The sequence below is a fragment of the Phodopus roborovskii genome, unplaced genomic scaffold (assembly GCF_943737965.1).
Source record: "Phodopus roborovskii unplaced genomic scaffold, PHOROB, whole genome shotgun sequence".
NCBI classification, from domain to species: domain Eukaryota; kingdom Metazoa; phylum Chordata; class Mammalia; order Rodentia; family Cricetidae; genus Phodopus; species Phodopus roborovskii.
In genome coordinates this window covers 18,589,027-18,611,665 of record NW_026126541.1, presented here as the reverse complement: position 1 = coordinate 18,611,665, position 22,639 = coordinate 18,589,027, and the positions used below count along the sequence as shown (strand labels likewise).

The 22,639-nt window shown below is 35.7% G+C and overlaps 1 protein-coding gene across 1 annotated transcript in view; it reads left to right on the top strand.

Moving 5' to 3' along the window:
- Lcor (ligand dependent nuclear receptor corepressor) overlaps positions 1-22,639 on the top strand; it is a 97,149-nt gene that overhangs the window by 62,771 nt on the left and 11,739 nt on the right. Inside the window, exons 5-7 of the mRNA XM_051199873.1 lie at positions 938-1,058; positions 6,383-6,670; positions 9,711-9,804. Of these exons, the coding sequence (XP_051055830.1) occupies positions 938-1,058; positions 6,383-6,670; positions 9,711-9,804 (503 nt within the window). The remainder of the gene's footprint in view (positions 1-937; positions 1,059-6,382; positions 6,671-9,710; positions 9,805-22,639) is intronic.

Here is a 22,639-nt window from a genome sequence, read left to right as displayed (position 1 = left end):
GGCTGCTTAAGGCTGGGTGCAAATAGGGGAATGGAGGTTGAGTGTTAATGGGATACAAATATTCACATTATGATAGTAACAGTTTATAGATATGAGTGAAATTCATTGGGTTTTACATTTTGAGGGTGAGTTGTATAATTGAATTTTATCTTGATGAAAGAACTTAACTGAAACAAATAGGTATGATAATTATAATGGTGAAATTATAGGAAGTGGTTGCACATTAGTGGCTGTATTTTAAATCTTTGAGGAGTTTGTGGGTTATAATGTGCTCTCAGTTCTTATACACATTTTATTGTGTGAAGTATGACATTTCTTATTTAGAAAGCTTCTTTAAGTAGTCTGCAGTTAAAGTAAATGTGTAAGTTTAAAAACTGCAGTGATGTGGAAGGAATGTGAACACAGGACTTAAAGGATGCTTAGAAGGTATACTGTGCATTTCTCTATCTTATTTTCTGAAGTTACCATCATTTTTCTGGTCTCCTGTTTACTTGTGAGAGGCAAGACTGGAAGTAAGTTACTATTTCAGCTGCCTTGAAATGAAGTAATGTTGGGAGTCTCTGGAATAAGTTGACTACAGTATTTTGGAAACTTTTAACCTCTATCTTATGTATGTTGTGTTCAAGTATGTACATACCATAAGTAAAATACTGAAATGTACTTATGAGAGCAGGTGGTGTGTGGTTTCTGTTCACTATCATAGTGCTAGTTTTGACTTATTTATCAATCCAGTAAGATCTGAGAGCTGCTATTGCAATACAGTTATTAGGAACAGAAGTTTAAGTATTTAAACAGATGAAAGGTTTCTAAATAATTTTAATTGTATTACACTAGTTTGTCTTATTGGCTAGTATCTCTTGTCTTTATGCATCTGTGCTTTGGATATTTTTTAATGGGGAGAGATTTTGTACAAACATTTCACGCGATATTTTTGCAGGGACACTTAGTCGTTCTGGATGAGCCAGCTTCCGGAGCTTTGCTTAAACAAGAGCGCGCAAAAGTCACTCGACTCCAGAGACAAGCAGAAGAGTTCCTCAATGCAGTCTTTTATAGAAAAGGTTGGTTTCAGTGACACATGACACAGCCTGCTTGTCTTATATTAATCTCAATAATTTCAGTGTCATTTTAAGTTACTCTTAAAACATTTCTCAATTCCTTTTTCACATTAAATTTGGAATAAGGGTAGACAACCTTTTGCCCTCTTAATTTTCAAGTGGGGGTTTAGTTGAATAGTTTAGAAATTTATCGTGAAACTCTGCAGTTTTTAAGACAAGTTTTAGAAATATAAAATGCTTTCTTTAAATCCTTAACAATTATAAAAACTAGTTCTGTAAATTGTAAAAGCCTGACCTGAAATTTCATTCGAAAGTGTAGTTGAATCTTAGAGTTGTTTTGTAAGCATTGATAGAACCTTTCAAAGTTATTTTTATTTTATACGTGTGAGTATTTTACCTGAGTGTGTGTGTGTGCATATATGTATGTATGTGTGTGCTTGTTGTTGTCATAGGTCAGGAGAGGGCAGCAGATCCCTAGTACTACAGTTTCGGTGGTTGTGAATCCTTTGGGTATTGGGAACTGAAATTAAGTAGGAAACCACATACTAATAAAACTTTCTTGCTAACATTTTATGTAGAATTTAATAGTTCCCTCTAGGATTTTCAACACATCATTTTCCTTACAAAAGCGTGTTTTATATTTTTTTTGAAAAGCAGAAAAGCTCTCTCCACCAGTCTTGTCCAACCCACGACTCTCAGGCCACATGTAGTAGAGGATAGCTATGAATGTATACTAACACAAAATTGCAAACATAGCTTAGGACAATATGAGATTAAAAAAAAAAAACACAAAACTTTTGCAGTTGATTTGATTACAACATTATGTTGCAGTGTCAAAAAGAGGCATGCATCTATCTTGAGGCTTAGGAATTCTTAGAGTAAATTCCTCTATTTCTTTAAAAAAAACTTTAGAATAATTTTCATTTTATTTTACACATGAATTTTTCCTGCATGTATGTATGGGTACCAATGTGTGCTTAGTGCTCTTGAAGGTTAGATACCTGGAAATGGAATTATAGATAATTGTGAGCTACCATGTGGGTACTAAAAATCAAATCCCAGTCCTTTGCAAGAACACAAATGCTCTTAATCATGGACCCATCTCTCCAACCCTTTCTGTCTGTCTGTTTATGGTGTCAGTCTGTTCATCCATTGTGGCCCACCCTATGTCTATACCCCACCCCACAATAGGATTCTAGTATTTAGTTACTGTGGGATACCAGTTGTCTTGCTTAGTGTGGTCATTGTTTTCAGTGTACACTTCCTACCTCTTCTTGGTTAGGAGGCATTGCCGTAGTAGATTCCTTCAGTGGCATTCTACCTGACTTAGTTCCGTGCCTCTGTTCTAAAAGAATAACTTGTGTGGAGTTTATTTTTCCCTTCCTTCCTTCCTTCCTTCCTTCCTTCCTTCCTTCCTTCCTTCCTTTTTTTTCCCCACCCAAGATAGGGTTTCTCTGTAACTTTGGAGCCTGTCCTGGAACTCGCCCTGTAGACCAGGCTGGCCCCGAGCTCACAGAGATCCGCCTGCCTCTGCCTCCTGAGTGCTGGGACTAAAGGCGTGCGACAACACTGTCTGGTTTATGTTGAAGTTCTTATGAGCTGTTGGTTCATAATGTTTACAGTAGGAATTCTTACCTTAGAATTGGTTTTAGGATTTCAAGACTTCAAATTTGTGTGAAACTTGACTTATTTGTATATTGGTTGTGAACTGATGGGAGGTGCTTAGAAAAAGAAACTTTGGAATTGCAAGTTCTTTGTCTTTGCTGTATATGTTAATATTGTTACTTTATAGGTATTTTATTAATCTTCATGAAATTATCTCAGAGATGGAAATTTGCATGCTGTAATGTCAAAAATTGACAGTTAACTCAGAAAGATGATGGCAATGAGTTTTTTCTGAAGAGAGTATTTGGTTTAACTGGAGATTGGCTTTCTCATATCCTAAATCTGTGTGGACTTTAACAGTTGAGAGCTCTAGTCTGAAAATCCAAAATTCAAACATTTTTGAGTCTCTTGTCAGCACTTGAAAGATTGGAATTTCAGAGCATTTTGTGGTTCAGGTTTTTATGTTTTCCATGTTTAGCCTTTAATTGTGCTTGGCTTTAGTGTGTTCCAAGGGTTGTAAATCGTTTAAGTAATTATGTAGGAGTTTTGTACAGCTAAGTAGGAATAAACATGCAGCAAAAGTCTTGTGATTGGGCCTGTATAACAAGTTCTAAGAAGAGAACTCACTATATATTGCTCACAATTACCATAATCACATTCTTTTTTTAGCCTGCTGTGTTAAAATGTTTTGATAATTTTGCCAGCTGTGGTAGCCTTTAATCCCAGCATTTGGGAGACAAAGGCAAATGGATCTCTAAGTTCAAGGCCAGACTTGTCCACACAGTAAGCTCCAGGGCAGCTAAAGCTATGTGTGTATGGGGCATCCTATCTCAAAGAAAGATTTGTTTAATAATTTTTAAAAATAGTATTTGCATTTTGAAATATACCACTGGCTGTACTGTACCAAGAGTGTTGGGATAAAAGATATGCTACCACACCCAGCTGTGCTGTAAAATTTACATGTTTATTTATCTGTAGATTCTCCTCCTTGCATCTGATAATGATTGCTTTTACTTGACTCAATTGTGTTTCCCTAGGTATGACCACAATTACAGAATGCTTTAAGGAAGTCAAAGAATGAATACATTCAAGAAACTCTTAGAACATAGAAAACTTTAAATGGCAGTGATGTCAGTCATACACATTGAATATTTTGTCTCACAACTATGGTGTTCATTCAATAAAGGGACAAGATATAATACTGGCTTTTAAACATCCAAGGTGGAACTTATTAGTTCTTATTGTGAAATCTTTTACTAACCACAAAGTTCTTTAATAGTTATTCATTATCATAATCCCACAAATTGCTGCATTTCGTTATCTATTTGGCAGTTTTCTTCTTTATTACATCCTCTCCTGCTTTCCATGAGGTAAAAACATACTTCATATATACCACTAACATATTAACATTCTATGTAGAGAGTATATGTTATGTAGGGGAAATAGGTTTTTAACACACACTTTTAATTAAGCCCAGTACTTGGGAAGCAGAGGCGGGAGGATCTCTGAGTTTGAGGCCAGCCTGATCTACAGAGTGAGTTCTGGGACAGCAAGGGATACACAGAGAACCCCTATTTCAAAGCAACACCACCACCCCCACCCCCTACCAAAGAAAGTAAGTTCAGAGGCCAGGTGTGATTCATGTGCCTTTAATCCTTGGCGATAGAAGTAAGCAGATTGCTGAGTTGCAGACCAGATTGGTCTACATAGTGAGTTACAGGCCAACAAGGCTAAATAGTGAAAATTTGTCTCAAAAAATAAATAAGATTACCCATGTTAGGAACTGAAGAGATGGCTCAAGCAGTTAAGAGCACATGCTGCTTTTGGCAGAGGACATGGTTTCAGTTCTTGGCATATACATAGCTACTCAAAATCACTTGTAATTCCAGTTCCAAAGCTCCTCTGACCTATATAGGCTTCAGACATAGACAGTAATTTGTTTATTTGTGTTAATTTATATTAATGTTTATTTAACACACACACATATGCAGGTACTCACACATGTACATTAAGTAAATTTCAAAAGGGCTGTCTAGATAACTTGATGGATAAGGGTACTTTTGTTGTCAAGCCTGACAACTGAGGATGGATCCATACGACTTCCATGAAAGAGAATGGGCTCCTGCAAATTGTTCTTTGCTCTCCGTATGCACCATGACACTAGTGCCCACCCCCCACGAAAATCAAGTGAATAAAAATGTTTTTAAAGGAATTATATGGCTCATATTTTATTAAAACATTATAAAACATTGCAATTAGTTATAGAAACAATTTTGCTAATTACCTTTTTTTCTAAACTGATTGCAACACTGAGTATTTATAATGGAACTGTGGAGTTATTAAATATGGCTTGGGTGGGTAAAATCATGTAGAGCAAGTCTCTAGATAAAAGTGTCACTACTTCATGAACATTTTCTGGTAATATCTGTTAAAAGCCTTGTGGTGTTTTGATGATGTGTTTCTTATTGTGGAGGTTTTATATTTTAGTAGAAATTTAAAAAAATCAGACTCTCTTTAACTTTATAAATCAATTTCTAGAGTTCCTCACGTTTCTAAACTCTTATGAACACCTAAATGCTTTTTTAGCTAAGCATCAACTCTTGTTTAAAAAAAAAAAAAGCTCTGGCTAGGCCTTGGGGAGTCAGTGTGCCAGTAGAGCATTAAGGTCAGGAGAAGAATATAATAAGTTTTATTAGTAACCACCTTTCCTAAGTTATGTCACACTTCTTGTTTTAAAGTTGGTAATTTATTTGATTGTTATATTTATTACCCAAATAAATTACAGCAGATTCTTTACACCAGACAAGATTAGGGATATAGAAATCAGTAGATGCGGTCTCTAGGGGATTAAAGAAACGTGAGGATGTGACAGGTTTACTTAGACTGTGTCCCCTTTCCTCTTAACCTCATTTGAACTTGGAGGCCCTTTCCAGTTGGTAAATTTCTTTGTCCTTTGTTTTGAATTAACATTCAAATATTTATTACTTAGGTGTTCATTTCATTACTTTCATAGCTATTCTCTGAATGTTGGCAGGTTACATTTAAAGAACTCATGGAAAATATATGGTGTTCAGTTTTTAAAATGTGACATTTAAACTCGTAGCTAGAAGTTCTAAAACCATTATTCCCAGACCAGCAGCAGCCACCAGCTTGCTGGGAATGCCATTTCTTGAGGCCATCCTCAAGCTGCTGAATCAGAAACTCTAGGGACAGCACCCAGCAATCTTTTACATGGATCTTGAAATTAAATCCTGGATCCTAACGTTAAATATCTTTTAAAGTGTTGTTATTCCTTTAGTCGTTAATAATAGGTAAATTAAGCACTCATAGATTCAGTAACCCTTGCTTGAAGGATGTGAGAAGATAGTTTAGGGGAGACTTGACATTATCTATAGATGTTGGCAGTAACTTAGGTATTTCCATACCAGGTAAGTGATTCTTACCAAAAAAAATACCATTTGCTATCCCTATATTTAATTTCATAAACCTAGGGATAAATTGTTTATAAATACTTATATGAAAATTTTATTTTCAATAATCTATGATCTAAATGCTTACCAATTAAGAATATAAATAAATGGTGAATACAATTGTTAGGATACTAGATTAATTTAAAGAAACACTAATGTGAAGTTTCGTGTTTTCTTGAAAGCTGTCTCTTTGTTTTTTTCTTCCCTTAGTTCATTGTCCCACTTTAAAAGTAAATAAATCTTTGTTTACAGACAGTCCCTGGGTCTCCGACCCCAATATTTCCCTAGTGGCCCGTGAGATCATGCAGCGAATGATCCAACAATTTGCTGCTGAATATACCTCAAAAAATAGCTCTACTCAGGACCCCAGCCAGCCCAATAGCACAAAGAACCAAAGCCTGCCGAAAGCATCTCCAGTCACCACCTCTCCCACGGCTGCAACTACTCAGAACCCTGTGCTCAGCAAACTTCTCATGGCTGACCAAGATTCACCTTTGGACCTTACTGTCAGAAAGTCTCAGTCAGAACCTAGCGAACAAGGTATGGTTTGATGTCATGGTCTCCTCTGTCCACTCAGAAGACTTTAACTTGGGGAGAAAGAAAATTGCAAATAGGGTGAAGCAACAAGAATAGGATAGAATGTAATGTGATTCTAACTGGTCACGGGTCTATGATCCAGTATGTCCCAACTACATGGGCTGAGGCAGGAACACCATCTGCGAGTATAATGAGACTTTATCTCTTAAAAAGAAAAGTAATGCCTTTCTGAAATTGTCCTGTCTATTCAGTGATAGAGAGGTACAGGTAGCATTGTTATAGTCTTAACCCATCGGCAGATGGTGGTTGTGATGGATCTACACAGGCAAGGCATATAGGAAAGTCAGGCAATTACTTTTGAGTCTGGGGCCTTAGGTCACTCAGCCATCCTTCATGCTCAGGCAATTATTTTTAAACTTTGACATGAAGTGTTTTCACTTTCTAAAATGATTTATCAGATTCTTGAAACTTTAAAAATTCTTTATTTATCCTCAGTATTCTAGTATTAGCACACAAGTTACACTCTACAAATGAAATAAGTAAAAATATGTATTGTAATTTCAAAATATCAAGCAAGGCGTGGTAATGCACACCTTTAATCCCAGCACTTGGGAGGCACAGCCTGGAGGATCTCTATGAGTTCAAAGCCAGCCTAGTCTGCCAGTCCAGCAAGGGCTGCATATAAGACCTGCCTTTAAAAATATAAATAATATTACAAATAAAAGGCAGTTTAGATAGTTAAGTGTGATATATTTGCATGTACTAAATCAAGGTAATAACTTGAAGATATTTCCAAAATAAGTATTATTGAGGACCCAAACAGTAAAAATATTAAAAGGTTATCAGTTTTGTTCAGGTGTTTCTTGTGTCTGTGACGCGTATTTTAAATAGATGGAAAATCCCTGCTGCTTTGTGTTCTCACAGTGTGCTGTCAGCAGTTTTGCAACTGAGCCCACTGTTTGAACTTCTAAAATGACTATAATTGGTGGTGTCTTAGTAAAAGGACATTATTGTCTTCGAAACTTAATAGCAGAAAAGGTGTGTTATGGATTTATTGGAAAGAAATATCTTTATTTTTAGGAAATTAAAAAAAATAATCTCTTCAAAAGGACCCTTATTTTAAGTAATGTATAAAATGTCCTCTTTCTGAACTGGTGTTATTTACCTACTGAAGTAATTATTTGAGTAGGCTTTCTTTTATGTTTCTTTCCTCTCTGTTGGACATAGTGAACAGTAAACAAAATGCCTTGTTTTGAGAGCAGCTCATATAGGAGCCCTTCCAGCCCTCTCTGTTCACACTGACCAGTGCACCTTTGCTTACTGCATTTACAAAGGTGTGTGTTTGGGAGGTTTTGGTTTGTTTTGTTTCCAAGACAGGGGTTTCACTGTGTAGCGCTGACTGTCCTGGAACTCATTCTGTAGACCAGGCTGCCTTCTCACTCACAGAGATCCTCCTGCCTCTGCCTTCTGGGAGTACTGGAACTAAAGACATGTTTCACCACTGCCCGGCATTTTTCTCTTTTATTGCTACAAAATGGTATTTTCACTAAAAATCTTTTGATTCTAAATACTGCATCAAAAGCTTCAGATTTATAAAAAAGTGACTGCATGGAGATGTATGTGGAGTACCAGTAGTGGAGGCTGACTTACAGTAACTGTCCAGTTCGATATATTCTAAACACTGCATTTGCTTTGTATTAGATATTTAATAAGATGCTGTTTGGTTCTTTAATATAAAAGTTATGTTTGTAGATGTTTTAGTGATGTCTAAAAACAAAATTTTATGTGAGGCTGGGCTCTTTAAAATTTAGAGGTTTAATTGCATATTTCTAACAACTTGTGATGGGAAGTTGCAATGTCCTACAATTCAAGTTATAAGTTGATCCTATGAAGGATTTATTGTTGTCATAGATAACAATACTTTCCTCCCTAGTAGCTAGAAATAAGAAGCTCTGAATTGTCTTTCTTAACTCTGGATGGAATGGCAACTTTGGAAATTGTCAAGTTGTGTCTTAAAGGGAAAATTAACTTTGAGGAAAAGAAAGTGTTTAATTTTATGATTACTGCAGAAATCTGGATTAGTCTTGTTTTTTGGTTATACTTTCAAGTTGTTACGATATTAAGATAGTTCATTTTCTTTTTTCACCAAGTTTGAACACCATTTAAAAATATTTAGCAATTGAAATTTGAATCTTTCCTAAAAGATTTAACTCACATACATACATACATACATACATACATACATACATACATACATACATACATACATTCATATCTGTATATATAAATAATCTTTTTTTTTTTTTAATCAAAAAATAGCTAGCCAGCGCTAATGGTGCACAGCTTTAATCTCAGCACTTGGGAGGCAGAGGTAGGCAGATCTTTTGAGTTTGAAGCCAGCCTGATCTACAAAGCGAGTTTCAGAACAGTTAGGGCTACATAGAAAAACCCTGTCTTGAAAAACAAAAACAACAACAAATAAATAGTTAAAATACAAAAAAAATCAAAATCTATGAAGTGATTCATCCCTTCAGATTATCTTGTGTATACGTGAAATATAATCAAGTCATTTACAAATAATTTTCTGATTATAAATTATCCACATTGAAGTTTGTATGCTTTTGGAGTTTAAACTAGACAAAATTTGAGGAATTAAGGGATGTAGGTTTTTAAAAATATGCATACATTGGAATAAAGGTTTAGAAAATGAAGTATAATAATTCTAGTGCAGAACCAATGCTGTGTGACTGATGCTTCTGATGTCTCAGTGTACCTTAGCATCTTCTATAATATTTTAACCTTCTTTTGCCCTGTTGACAAGATATTTAGCCCTCAGAAATACATATATATTAAGTGCATAATAGTATAACATGCTTTGCTAAATTTGTTTCTCTAGAAGAAACTTATCTTGATTTTTTTTTAAATTGGATATAATACATCAGTATGACTAATGTTCCCTAGGCTTAATTTCCTAGTTTTTAGCATATGCAGTTCATTTATTTCAGTTCTTAATGTCCTCAGGTATTTCTTTGTGTCTCTACAGACGGTGTACTTGATTTATCTACTAAGAAAAGTCCATGTGCTAGTAGCACTTCCCTGAGCCATTCTTCAGGCTGCTCCAGTACTCAAGGGAACGGGTAAGGGAAAACCTTTATAGCCTTCCACAGTTACATAGATAATTTACCAAAGGCGGTTGATTGAGCCAGTTTTCCCTGAGCATCATAAAAACTTACCCTTCAGTTTAACGATCCGGCAAGTGAGCTGTTCATAAAATGGCTCAGTTTACCAATGAAGGAAAAGTGTGTCTTTGGGACTTTTGTCAGTGTTTTGGAGTGTGGACCCTGCACTACATAAATGCATAGTGTAGAAGCAAAGAGAGTGTTAATATGTATTCAAGTTGTTGAATGAAAATTGGGCTCCGGTGTTTATTTTGGTATCCCCAGTGACGTGTGTGATAATGTGTTTAGTTTTGTTTGGTTTTTGGTTTTATTGACTGTTAATTTGAACTGCAGTTTTAATTTCATGGCAGTTCAGAAAATATAATTGTATGTGATTTTGTTTTTAATAGAATGTTGTAGATAGGTGAGTAACCATCTTATTTTGTGCCAAACATTATTATATACTCAGTTTGATAATTCTTAAACCCACAGTGAATTCTGTGATCACTTATATTTTAGTATAAGAATTACATAACCCTCATGATATGTACCTAGTAACCATTTTGATAAATAAATATTTAGACACCATAGTAGAAAATTGTAATACCTTCTAGCAATGAAAAATTATGTTAGCTAGTTTAAATTAGCTAATAGTATATAACCGTAAACTTTTTAATACTGTTGATATGGGGAGTGTTTTAGACACTAAAGGAATAACTAGGCACCGAATGGACTTTTTGCACCCTACTATTAATTACTTTCAAACTGTAGGATTCTTCTACTAACTTATAAAAATTCCCTATTTCCTCCTAAATTCCATATCTTCCTTCCCTTCCACTCTATTTAGTCTAAAATATTAATCTCTTTTCTTATGGTTTAATAAAATAAGCTCTTTTCAGAATTTCCTTGTGTGTATACTAAATATAATCCAGCATGATCCCAAGTTATCTGGGTCTCTTTAAAATACCAAAAACACTTGAATTGTGTAAGAGCGTTCCTAGTAGAAGCCCAAGCAGTTTCCATAAATGAATCCCTTGTTGAAGATTTACCTTAAATCTGGCTGCCCGATTCGTCTTCTGTATTGTTTAAGCTGCTGTGTCCATTCCACTGAGTGGGAAATGTTTTCTACTTGGTTTTGTTTCATGGAAGATAAATTCATCAGCAATACTGCCCGTCTTTCAGTTGAATATTCAGTGTTACTTTGTTAATGGTGGCAATGGTCTCTGTAAAATCCGGGGGAATGTAGCTTATCATTTATTTGTGTAAAATTCCACTTTGGGGCTTCACTGATGGAGTCATTCCTTTTAGGAATGCTTTGCCAGCTTCCAGTCTTAAAATCAATGATCTTTCTCTATTGCAAAAATGAAAACTTTATGAATTAAGGGCTGGGGAGATGGCTCAGTTGCTGAAGAGCCTGCCACACACACGTATCTATTACCTACAGGTGGTAGAGTTACCAACCCTGTCTGTAACCCCATGCCAGGGGAGGGAGTGGGCGGAGACAGAAGGGTCCCTGGAAGTCATTGGTCAGCCATCTGCTTGCTGAATCAGTGAGCTCCAGTTCATGGGGGGGGGGGGAGCATGTGTGCGCGCGCGCGCGCGCACACACACACACACAGAGAGGGGAGAGAGAGAGAGAGAGAGAGAGAGAGAGAGAGAGAGAGAGAGAGAGAATATATGAGAGAAGAAGCTGGGGACCGGGGAGAGGAGAATGACCAAAGAAGGAAGACACCTGACATACAATACTCTAAAACAACAACAAAATCTTATGAGTTATCTTTATAAGTAATTGACTTTTAAACATTATTTCAACATGAACATATGGTATTTTAAGGAAAAAGGGTTTTTTTTTTTCCCTTAAAGAAGATTGCTACCAAGTTATTTATACTTCTGATTTTATTGGTTCTGAATATAACAACAAAATTTAAGGCAAAATAAAAAGTTACTTTGTGGAAGTGTGGTACTTGTGTCTGCGTACAGCCAGTAGGGGTTGTAATGAAGGAGTGTGGTAAGTTCACTTGACTTCCTCCCTCACCTTGGGACTGTTTGCCATATATAGGTTTTTCCCAAGCAGTACAAGAAATGTCATTTGGAATTGTTTAAATTTTAATAATAAACATTATTTTGTTTGTAGCATAAATGAGTAATTATCTATGGTTTTCACCAGTGTGAATGCTGCTAGCTTTCTAGCTAGTTGTTATGACTATTGAATACACTGCATTAAAATAAATAATTTGGCTTACTCTTTTATTACTGTGCTTGTTTAGTGGTAACGTCACGTTGGTAAACAATTCTGTATAGATAATGAAGACACTAATGATTACTTTGTAATTAATGGTTCAGGTGCTATTTTCAAACAGTTGCGCGAAACTTTTTCTCCGAAAATTTGTGAACCCAACCAGAGACTGCCAACAGGCTTAATTTTTCTTTGCCCAAAAATTCCTGGGTTTTTTTTTTTGTTTGTTTGTTTGTTTGTTTGTTTGTTTTGGTTTTTCTTTTTTCCCCCCCTTTTTTCCTTTTTGTGATCAAGTTTTTAAACTAACTGCTGAGACCATGTGTTTTTTTAATTTTAGAGAAAAATAAATAAAAACACAAAGTGATGTTACCCAAGCAAGGCCTTCTAATAAAGGAGTGGTCCCCTCACCCACCCCTCCCTTCCTGTGCAAGTCCTGCTCACATCAGTTTCCTTCCATCCAATTAGGCGACCTGGGAGACCCAGCCAGTACCGCCCAGATGGACTTCGGAGTGGTGATGGGGTACCTCCAAGAAGCTTACAGGATGGAACCAGGGAAGGTTTTGGACACTCCACATCACTCAAAGTTCCACTGGCTCGATCCCTGCAGATTAGTGAAGAACTACTGAGCAGAAACCAATTGTCCACAGCTGCCAGCCTTGGGCCATCTGGATTACAGAATCATGGACAGCACTTAATATTATCCAGGGAAGCCTCTTGGGCAAAACCTCATTATGAATTCAACCTCAACCGCATGAAGTTCAGGGGAAATGGTGCACTCAGCAACATCAGTGACCTTCCATTTCTTGCAGAGAACTCTGCCTTTCCAAAAATGGCACATCAAACAAAACAAGATGGAAAAAGGGACATGAGCCATTCATCGCCTGTAGATTTAAAGATACCACAAGTTCGAGGAATGGATCTTTCTTGGGATTCTCGTACTGGTGATCAATACAGCTATAGCTCTTTGGTAATGGGTTCACAAACGGAGAGCGCGCTTAGTAAAAAATTAAGGGCTATTCTTCCAAAACAAAATAGAAAAAGCATATTAGATGCTGGACCTGATTCTTGGGGCTCAGATGCTGAGCAGTCTACCTCTGGACAGCCATATCCCACATCGGATCAAGAAGGAGACCCTGGCTCCAAGCAGCCTCGGAAGAAAAGAGGGCGATACAGACAGTACAACAGTGAGATACTGGAGGAAGCAATCTCGGTGGTTATGAGTGGAAAAATGAGTGTTTCCAAAGCTCAGAGTATTTATGGGATTCCCCACAGTACACTGGAGTACAAAGTAAAGGAGAGGCTGGGCACTTTGAAAAACCCTCCAAAGAAAAAGATGAAATTAATGAGGTCGGAGGGGCCAGATGTTTCTGTAAAGATTGAATTAGATCCCCAGGGAGAGGCAGCACAAAGTGCAAATGAATCAAAAACTGAGTAGGAATACTGTAGAGTGCCAATTACTGTACAAACTGGGTGAGCACTACTGCATCATTGTTCAGCCGTCACCGCTGCACCTGACTTCATTACTGTGACACTTGCTTCTTTGCAGGTTTTGCATTGACTTGTGCACAGAGGTGAAAGGTGCATTCTGAATGTTGCATAGTTTAAATTTCCATGTGCAGTACGGCTCGGAATATTGTTTGGCCTTTTGCATGTTTCTCTACACAGAGAATTGAGTTACCTCACAGAGACCAGATACATGGAAGTGGACTCCTTGCCTGTAGAGCCTGCATGCTTTTCTTCATTTTCTTTCTTTCTTTCTTTTTTTTTTTTTTTCCCCTTTATTTATGTTTGTCTTTACTTTAAAAAAAAAAAAAAAAAAAAAGACAAAGAAGAAGGAAAAGAAGAAAATAAGCCCCCATTTAGAAATCACCTCTGTTAATACTGGGAGCTTTGTCACTACAAATTGGAAAACCATCTTACAAAAATTTTCAAGTTTTTCTTCTATAATTCAACTAGTTGAAGGGTGAAACTAAAATGATGAACCTTTGAGTTTAAGAAATTTGGTTTCTTGATAAATACTTGGGTCGTTTATAATTATACTTTATCATTTTCTTTTTATTATTTACTTACTAAATTAGCAATGTCTTAGTGCTCACCCAGAGGGGAAGCGGTGGAAATGTGCACACACTACCTTCAAAAATGTTTCAGTTCATTGCTTAGAACACTACCTTTGCTGTAATTTCATTTGAGATTTTCTAAGGGTAGAATTTACTCTCACCAACAAGTGAGATTATAGCCTTATCTCATGGAGGACGAGCTCCCTTCTTACTCAGGAGCAGTCAGGGTACATTTCATAAACAATGGAGGATGCCTCGTTTTTGCAAACCTAGCTTTCTTTATATTTTTTCAGTGGTTTTATAGAAGTGGTCATGTACTAACCAACAATGAGTATTGTTGCACCCAGTAGTTTTAAGATATCCAAGCTGTGTTTATTGGGAATCAGAAAATAGACAAAGCAATGTATATTAGTAATTATGGTATAGCTAAAATGATTCTTAGAGTTTTCAGCTTTGATAATTTCTATATAGATGAAGGATCTAACTTTTTGGTAAGAAGAAGAAAAATATCACAATTCCAAGGTGACCTAATATGATTGATTAGGTTGCATGTTAATTCTGTTAATAGTTTGTTTGGTAGTTTAACTCACTGGGGTTTCTGTTTTTAACTCATTCAGATACTACTACAAGATTGTGAGACGTTGGGTTTTTGATTTTCATTAATTTTGTTTAGCTCTTCTCTCCCCCCACCCCCCCACCCCCGTTTTTATGGCATCCTACATAATATCCCCTTCTTGACTTTTTCTGGTTGTTTAGCACACATTTCAGGCCCTTTCTGATCATGTTTGTGTAAGCACTCCTTAAAGAACGTCTTAAACTTTGTTTGAGATGGGCACATGAAATTACAGTAATTTAAGTTAGGAAGATTTATTTTTGACAGATAATTGCAAGAATACCTGATAAGTAAAGCCAATGGAATTTAATCTTTTACTATGATCAGATTAAAATTGCTATTTTGTGCAAAGTAAAATCCACGCCACTTATATTCTACATTCAAATATGCTGAGACAGGTAATCAGGCCCTTCTAAATGCTTAGCCAAACCCCCAAATCATTATCATTTCTGAGTAAAATAAAATAATTCAGTGTTGATTAGGTTAAGATTGATTGTTTTATGAGAACACGAACAACTTGAGAAGTAATAGGAATAAGTCCAGACAGTCACCAGGCACAAATTCCTGCCTGAAAACTTTGAACCCATTAATTCAATTAGGTAACCCATTAATTCAATTGCAACCTGTGTGTTCAAAGGTTAGGCACACCATTGCTGCTGTTAAAATTAAGGCACTACTCATTTTTGACAGAGGTTGGTTGTGGATTCCTCTTTTGATTTGGTTATTTTGGAAAGCAATTTAATCAGTGGATGACACCTGTTTCTTCTTGGCTTTTTAGTCTCAATAGACAAAGAGTTTGGTAGTATTAATGTGACTGCAATATTTCCTGGCCTAGCTGGAAGTTGCAATAAAAATACAATATGAGATGCATGATTTTCATCTACAGTTGAAGGAAGTTGTGTGAGGTTTGCTGAAAGCAAAAGGCTAAGCTTATGAAGGAAAACCTCCTTTGTTCCCTCTCAGTTTGTTAGCACACAATTAATTGCAAACATGGTTCCTTTTGCACAATGCTTGGGGTACTTAGTAGCCCAAAATTGTTGCAAAAAGATCCTTTGAGAAATTAATTTGTGCTTTTAGTCCCTCTCAGAAAGACATCACTAAAGGCCCATCTAAAAATCTGGCCCTAAAAGTTGAACTTTTGTACTTTTACTCTTCAGAGAGGTTTAATCCTTGTGGTAGTTTGTAGTGATGTATGAGTTGAGTTATGTAACCTTTGTCATTGTAGTGTAATGGGAGTGATCATTTTACTAACATAAATATTTTCTATGTGTGTTTCAGTGGATGACAATCGAGCAGCAGAAGAATGGTGTGCCTACCCTTTAATGCTGCAGTTTAAATAAGAGAACTTGTATTGTGTCATTTCAGACTGTAGGCTGAGAGTTGTAAATAGTGAAAATTGAGTACTTCTATTATTTCTTTTGGTTAGAAAGTGAATTTTTAAAACAAACCAAACTCTAAACTTCTCAGATTAAAGTCCTGAGACCTGAAGATTGTAATATTCATGTCTGTGAAGCTTTTTAACATTACACTTGAGATCAGTCATGACTTGATATTCAGGTAAATTTTCTTTTCCAAGAAGCTTTTGAATAAGCATATTTTCTCCAAAGGTTGGTTGGTTCACCTTTCTTTCTTTCTTTCTTTCTTTCTTTCTTTCTTTCTTTCTTTCTTTCTTTCTTTCTTTCTCTGTTGTGCTGTTTTGTTTGAGTGTAGATTGTTTTAAAGCACTAATTGCATTACATTGGTAACTGCAATATAAAATAGCCATTATTGTTTTGTGAAGCATGGTTGAAATTAGATAGTGGTCCCTTTTAAAATTCATGAGCCTCTCGGGAAAAAAAAAAAAAAAAGACTTAAAAAAAAAAAGACAAAAGCTGCTGAATATTTCAAAAGATATATATTTTACCTTATTGTAGGTTTGTAAAGTTAGTTTGTAATATTCAGGTGCACTTTTAATGTTAAACTTTGTGTTCAGAGTTCCATTATACTACATATTTCTTGGAGGTGGCAGTCAGTCTTCATACCAGTGATCCCTTAATGTTTGATTTTTCTCTTGATTTGCCACTATGCTGTATGGCACTTTCAGTGTAGATATTCTAGTTTGGAGACGTCCTCATAAATGTGTGATGGATATTGGTCTACTTGCATGCTTAATTTCTGCTAATCAGAGTTTTGCATGGCCCAGATAACAGTTGACCATTTTTATGGTATGGGAAAGTATAGTTCACAAATGCCTGTCACAGAAGCCTTTTTCCTCATATTTTCCAGTAAGGTGAATGATGACATTATTCAGATTACATAACATTTGAACTAATGGTAGAAAATAACATATTTAAAATAAATCCTTTCTTTTTAGTAAGAGAACATTGGTAACACACAGTAGATAAGCTACAATACTATAAAATCAGAAAACACTAAACAGTTGTAGGAGAGGTACAGTTGGGATAGTGCTTTATCATTGCTGAGAGAGCAGAAACAGCATGTATGACCCAGTAGAGTGTATTATTTTACTTTGTTCAGCGGGCTTTCAAATGACTGGATTATATTGTGATGAGCTATACACTATTCTGCTCCCCAAATACCATGAAGGACAGGTCTCACTTTCAGGAAAAAAATAATTTATATTTGTGTATAATACTTTTTAATATAAGTTCGTTGTTATTCTGAAATTTAGACGTTGCTTGATAAACCTTTGCTGCAGCAGATCATGACTATGAGCAAGGCTTTGTGTAATAGTAGGGTCCTTGTGTGAAGTTAATTACTGTTAAGTTCTGGTGAGCAAGCTCAGAGGTGTGAAGTGTGTATTAGCTTTATTTGGTACAGTTTTACTTTACTATATTGAAGTGCTTTAGAACTCTGGTTATCTTATAAATCATTACCTCAACCAATTGCCATTTCTATTCTCTGTGTTGTAGCTGTAATATGAGCTGTATAGGATCAGATAGCAAAACATTTAAGTGGCACAATAAGGTGTTTACTTCCCAATTTTCTGGAGAGAACTCTAAATCAGACTAAAAATAACTACCTGCTATGGCCCATATCCTAACTACCTTCTGTCATTAGGCAGTACATGGCAACCTTTGAACTGCTAGTGTGTTCTCTGCCTGCCCCAAGTAAGCACATGTTGCCAGACCTAGTTCTAAGCCTTTGTGATCCTTTTACATTTCATTGTCCTATGATGGTGAAGCTTAGATTACTTTGGTTATTTATATAAAGCAAATGGTAGTTCAGTGTCAGAACCTGAAATTATTTTGAGCCATCAAAATATATGTATGACAAATTAGTGTTACTTTATTTGAAAACTATTACATCCTTGTAGTTTTCATTTTGAAAAAGATTTTTGGTTCTGTAATTCTTTAGTTAACCCAATGCTTGAGGTTGTTTTCACATCTCCATTCTTGTATTTATTTGGGTTGCTGTCATTGGTGATAGAATATGACAATAGTTTGGATTGCCCCACTTAATATTTTATTAGCAGATTGAAAGTTACAGGTTATATTTTAGACTTCTGGAAGATGTCACACATTGTTTTTCTTGTTCCCTTTCCATTAGAATTAAATTTTCATTAATACTGTAGTCAATCCAGTATTATTCAAAGCTTGATGGCTTTAGCCAAATAGTCCATTTAGGAGACAATTGAACTATAGGTCTTTGGGTTTGTTTTTCCTTTTGGGATTTGTTTTGATTTTAAAACTAATTGCTTTAAAAATATACTGAAAAAGAAAAGTATATATATATATAACCCTGAATTGTGGTACAAGGAACACAGACCTCCATACTCTCTTATTTTGGATTAATTCTGTCCTTGAGACTTGAAGGTGAAGATTTGTGAACATAGTGACAAGAGAAACTAAGAGGAGACTCTTTCCCTGCCCTCTTTTATTTTGACTCTCACAATTCGCCTTTTGAAGAAGCAAATGTTAGCCCTGTGCTAACACTGGCTGAGTGCTCTAAATGTTAATAAAGGGTTTTGGAACCGGGGCTGAGACATAGGATGGACAGGTGTAAACTTTAGAGAAAAGGATAAAGATCAGCTGCCCCCAGCTGTACTAGATAACTAAGAATGAGTCTCAAGACACTGTATTAAAATTGGATCATGTGCATTTGATAGGAATTTTTTGCTTTGTTTGAAAATGAGAATTGAATCTAGTATTTATTTGGCAGAAAGTAAGCATGAGTTAATTTTACAGCTCTTTGGGAGGTAATTTTAAGATTTCCAGTTCATTTAGAGCTGTATTCATAAAAAAGCATGAAAAGCAAGCACTTTTTAGTAAACCATAGATTTATTGGATGTAGCAAATACTCATATTTAACCTTTATTGTTTGAATGTGAAAATGAACCCTTTACTCCTTGAACTGTCATTGAACAGGCTCAAGATATTCTCAACACTGGAAATGACCCTACACACATACCAAATAAATAATCTAAAGCAGTGAGACATTTGACAATTCATACCTCTTTAACTTCTTAGATTTTTCTTGAAAAACAGTTTGTGAACCTATAACCAGTATTAGTGCAGTCTTGGGTTCCTTGTTCTGCATAATTGCACCCTTTCTCAGGTATGTCCTGAAAACATAAATTTTTAAATCTCTTTGGAGATTAGAGTCTCAGTGGATAGTGTGTAAGGAGTGGGGTGGGGGTGGGGGTAGTTGAACACAGGATACTTACACAGTAGAGCAGGGATTTTTAACATTTCAGTAGCCAAATAGAATTTCAGTCTAGAATATTTTTGCCCCCACAGAATGAACAAAATGATTCTTATTTGGTAAATAACCAGTGCTACACTCCTGAAAAGTCTTTCATCTGGGTGACTTTTTCCTGCTTGGTGGTTGGGTGTCTAGCAAACCTTGCTGTCATTAGGAAAGCACTTCCCCAAATGTTTGAAGTTCTAGAAAAGGGATAAGTCAGCACTTTTCTGTTAAAACACTAAAGTCTTAATTTATCTTCAGAGTCTTAGGTACTGTAAATTTTAGGATGATTATTTTAAAAACCATAACTACATGATATGGGGTCAAGTCACATTTCTATAAATAATCCTTATTTTAACAAATGACAATAAACATTTTGTACCTTTCTAGTAATTTCTAAGTAATTGTCTCATTTTCCCCATTTCATTTAAGCAATTCGGGCTTAGGAATTTGGAATTCGAGAGAAAGGGGGACATTCCCCAAATGGAACATGTTATCAGACCATTTTAGAAGTATAAATCACTAAGGAAATGGGTAGAGATTCTCTCCCTTTTGAGTCTTCAGGGAATGAGCAGTATTTAGAATCTTTGGCTGAAATTCAAGCCTTTTTACTGTGTAAATTTTTAATACTAATTCACTCACATGCTTTTTACATCAGAGGACTGATATGGATCTTAATGGTTTTAAGTTATGGTAGGGTATATTTCTAAAACCAAGGGGGGGTGATTAACTAGGTTAGTATTACCAGCATTAGTGAGTTAAGGAATCTTAGTATGTAATAGCGAAGTGTTTGATTAAAAGTCTAATCCTATATTGCTAGTCAAAATTAGTTACATTCTTATCTAGGAAAGATATAGTCCTTGGATATTGATAACGCTGTGCTGTCAAAAAAAAAAAGAAAAAGAAAAAGAAAAAGAAAAAAAAAAAGAAAAAGAAAAAAAGCAGACCAGAAGAAACCTTTGTCAGACCCCCAGTGTATGCTTGTTGTGATGGGATGTACACTTAACAGCAGCTTGTTGCTGCTGTGGGGGAAACGTATAAACTATACATTGGAGCGTTTGCGTATAATTCTTTATGACCTCCACTTTAAACTGTCAGACATTGGTATTTTATCAGTCCACACTGTTAAATAAAGCTAATGTTTTTAGAAAACCAACTTGTACACACTGTTTAAAAACCCTCAGGGACAGTTTTCACACTTTCCTCACTCAATTCAGGTACTTTGATGCTATTCTTAAACCTAACAGTGACTTGTATTTTTCTGTTTTGCTTTTATTTCAACGTGCTGGTAGCACATCTTTGATGAATGTCAACTTAAAAACTCAGTTCAGGTATCCAGGTATAACTCAGCCAAACAGATTTTAAAGCTGCATAACTTTCCAGCACACGGTGCCTCACACTCTTATAGTGGCATTCTATAGATTCAGTTATAACTACTGAGCAGATAATATGGGGGTTCCTGTTAACTGTGTTATTTTTTTAAACATGCATACATGTATAGCCACCACATATACACACTTAAAATATATTTTTTAAATGCCACTAATAGCCAGCACAATGAAAATAGATGACATTCCTACTGCTTCTGTAAATGGTAACAGATGTAGTTCCTCCTTGATGTGGCTCTTGTTTCTTCATCATAACTACTACTAAATTCAAGCACTGGTCCTTGGGTGTCTGACCTCTACATTCTATTTATGCAATGTCTTCAGAGAATCTGTGCACTGGCCACTGTGATGGAACCATTGGGCCATTAAGTGCTTTGAGTTTATCAGTAGTGATTCTGCCAAAGTTGGTATTTTAACATTAGGTATGTAAATGTCAAAAAATGAGCAGAGGTCTAGGTCTGCTTACAGCAGAAAGTTTTTATCTCAGTGTATTTCACGGCCTCAAAGACCTCAGTGACAAGTTCCTGCTGGTGGAGTTTGTCTTTTAAACACTTGTTTGCCACAGTGCTGCCTGTGGTTAGCAAATAGTCAACCCTCTGCTTTAGTATTTGATATCTTACATCTAAAAGAAACTATAAAGCCCATAGCCTTTGAAGACACGGAAAATGGCATTTTTTTTTTTTTTTTTCCAGATTTCTAGAAGTTAAGTGTCATGCAACAAAACAGGAACCCCCTTTACTCTATGGACCTCATTTCAATATACTGTTTACAGTTTGACAGAATTGTATAATTTAATATTTCTCTTGTACTGTAGTTTATATTTATTTACAGATTTTTGTACTGTGTGATTTGAACTTTTTGTTCTTGCTGTAATCATTTGTTTATGTAGTAGAGCACTTATGATCACAAATTAAGTTTTTGGGTTTGATTGCACTACATTAAATTTTTTAATGCAGTTCTGATTTTGACTGGACTAAAATAAGCTGTGTCTTAATGTATGTGATGAGTACTTAAATTTTAATCCTTGTGGTTCCCCCCTCCTTTTTTTTCCTTTTTTTTTCTTTTTTCTTTTTTTTTTCTTTCTTTTTTTTTTTTTTTATATACATTGTATGTCAGAAGCACTAGTTCTTTCGTGCATGTGTAAGACGTAATGGTTCCATTGTATTATTTGACCATGACATTTTGGAGAAACATTCCCAGCTGTAATGTTGTGTATGGTAGTTCTCACTGGATGCTAGACTTTAAAAACCACTATTCTTCTAATAAATTTTGTTGTGAAAAACCTGTTTTTAAAGCTTGGTTTCTGCTGCTTACAGTTTCAATGCTTTTTAATAATGTAAAAAAAAAAAGGGGGGGGGGATAAAATAAGTACTGTGAAGGGCACAGGTTAGCATTGGTTGTTCTTTGACTCTTTCCAGATGAAACCTTTTAGATTATTAGAAATGCTGTTACAGAATTGTAGTTCCAGTGCAGCCACTACCTTGTCCCTTGTGTGCTTACTGACTTGATACTGTTCCTGTACTACATTCATTTTCTTTATTAAATTTTACTTAAAGACTGTATTCAGATAATCACGATAGGTTGTGTGTTTCTGCTTAAAAGTCAGATGGTGGCACATGCCTTTAATCCCAACACTTGGGAGGCAGAAGCAGGTGAATCTCTGTTAGTTCCAGGCCCTCCTGGTCGAACAAGTTCCAGAACAGCCAAGACTACACAGAGAAACGCTGTCTTGAAAAACCAAACGGGGTGGGGGATGGAGAGTGGGGGTTCATAATTTGAGTAAAAACTTTTACTAGGATTTGTTGCCAAAACAGAAAGATTTAATGACTTGTTT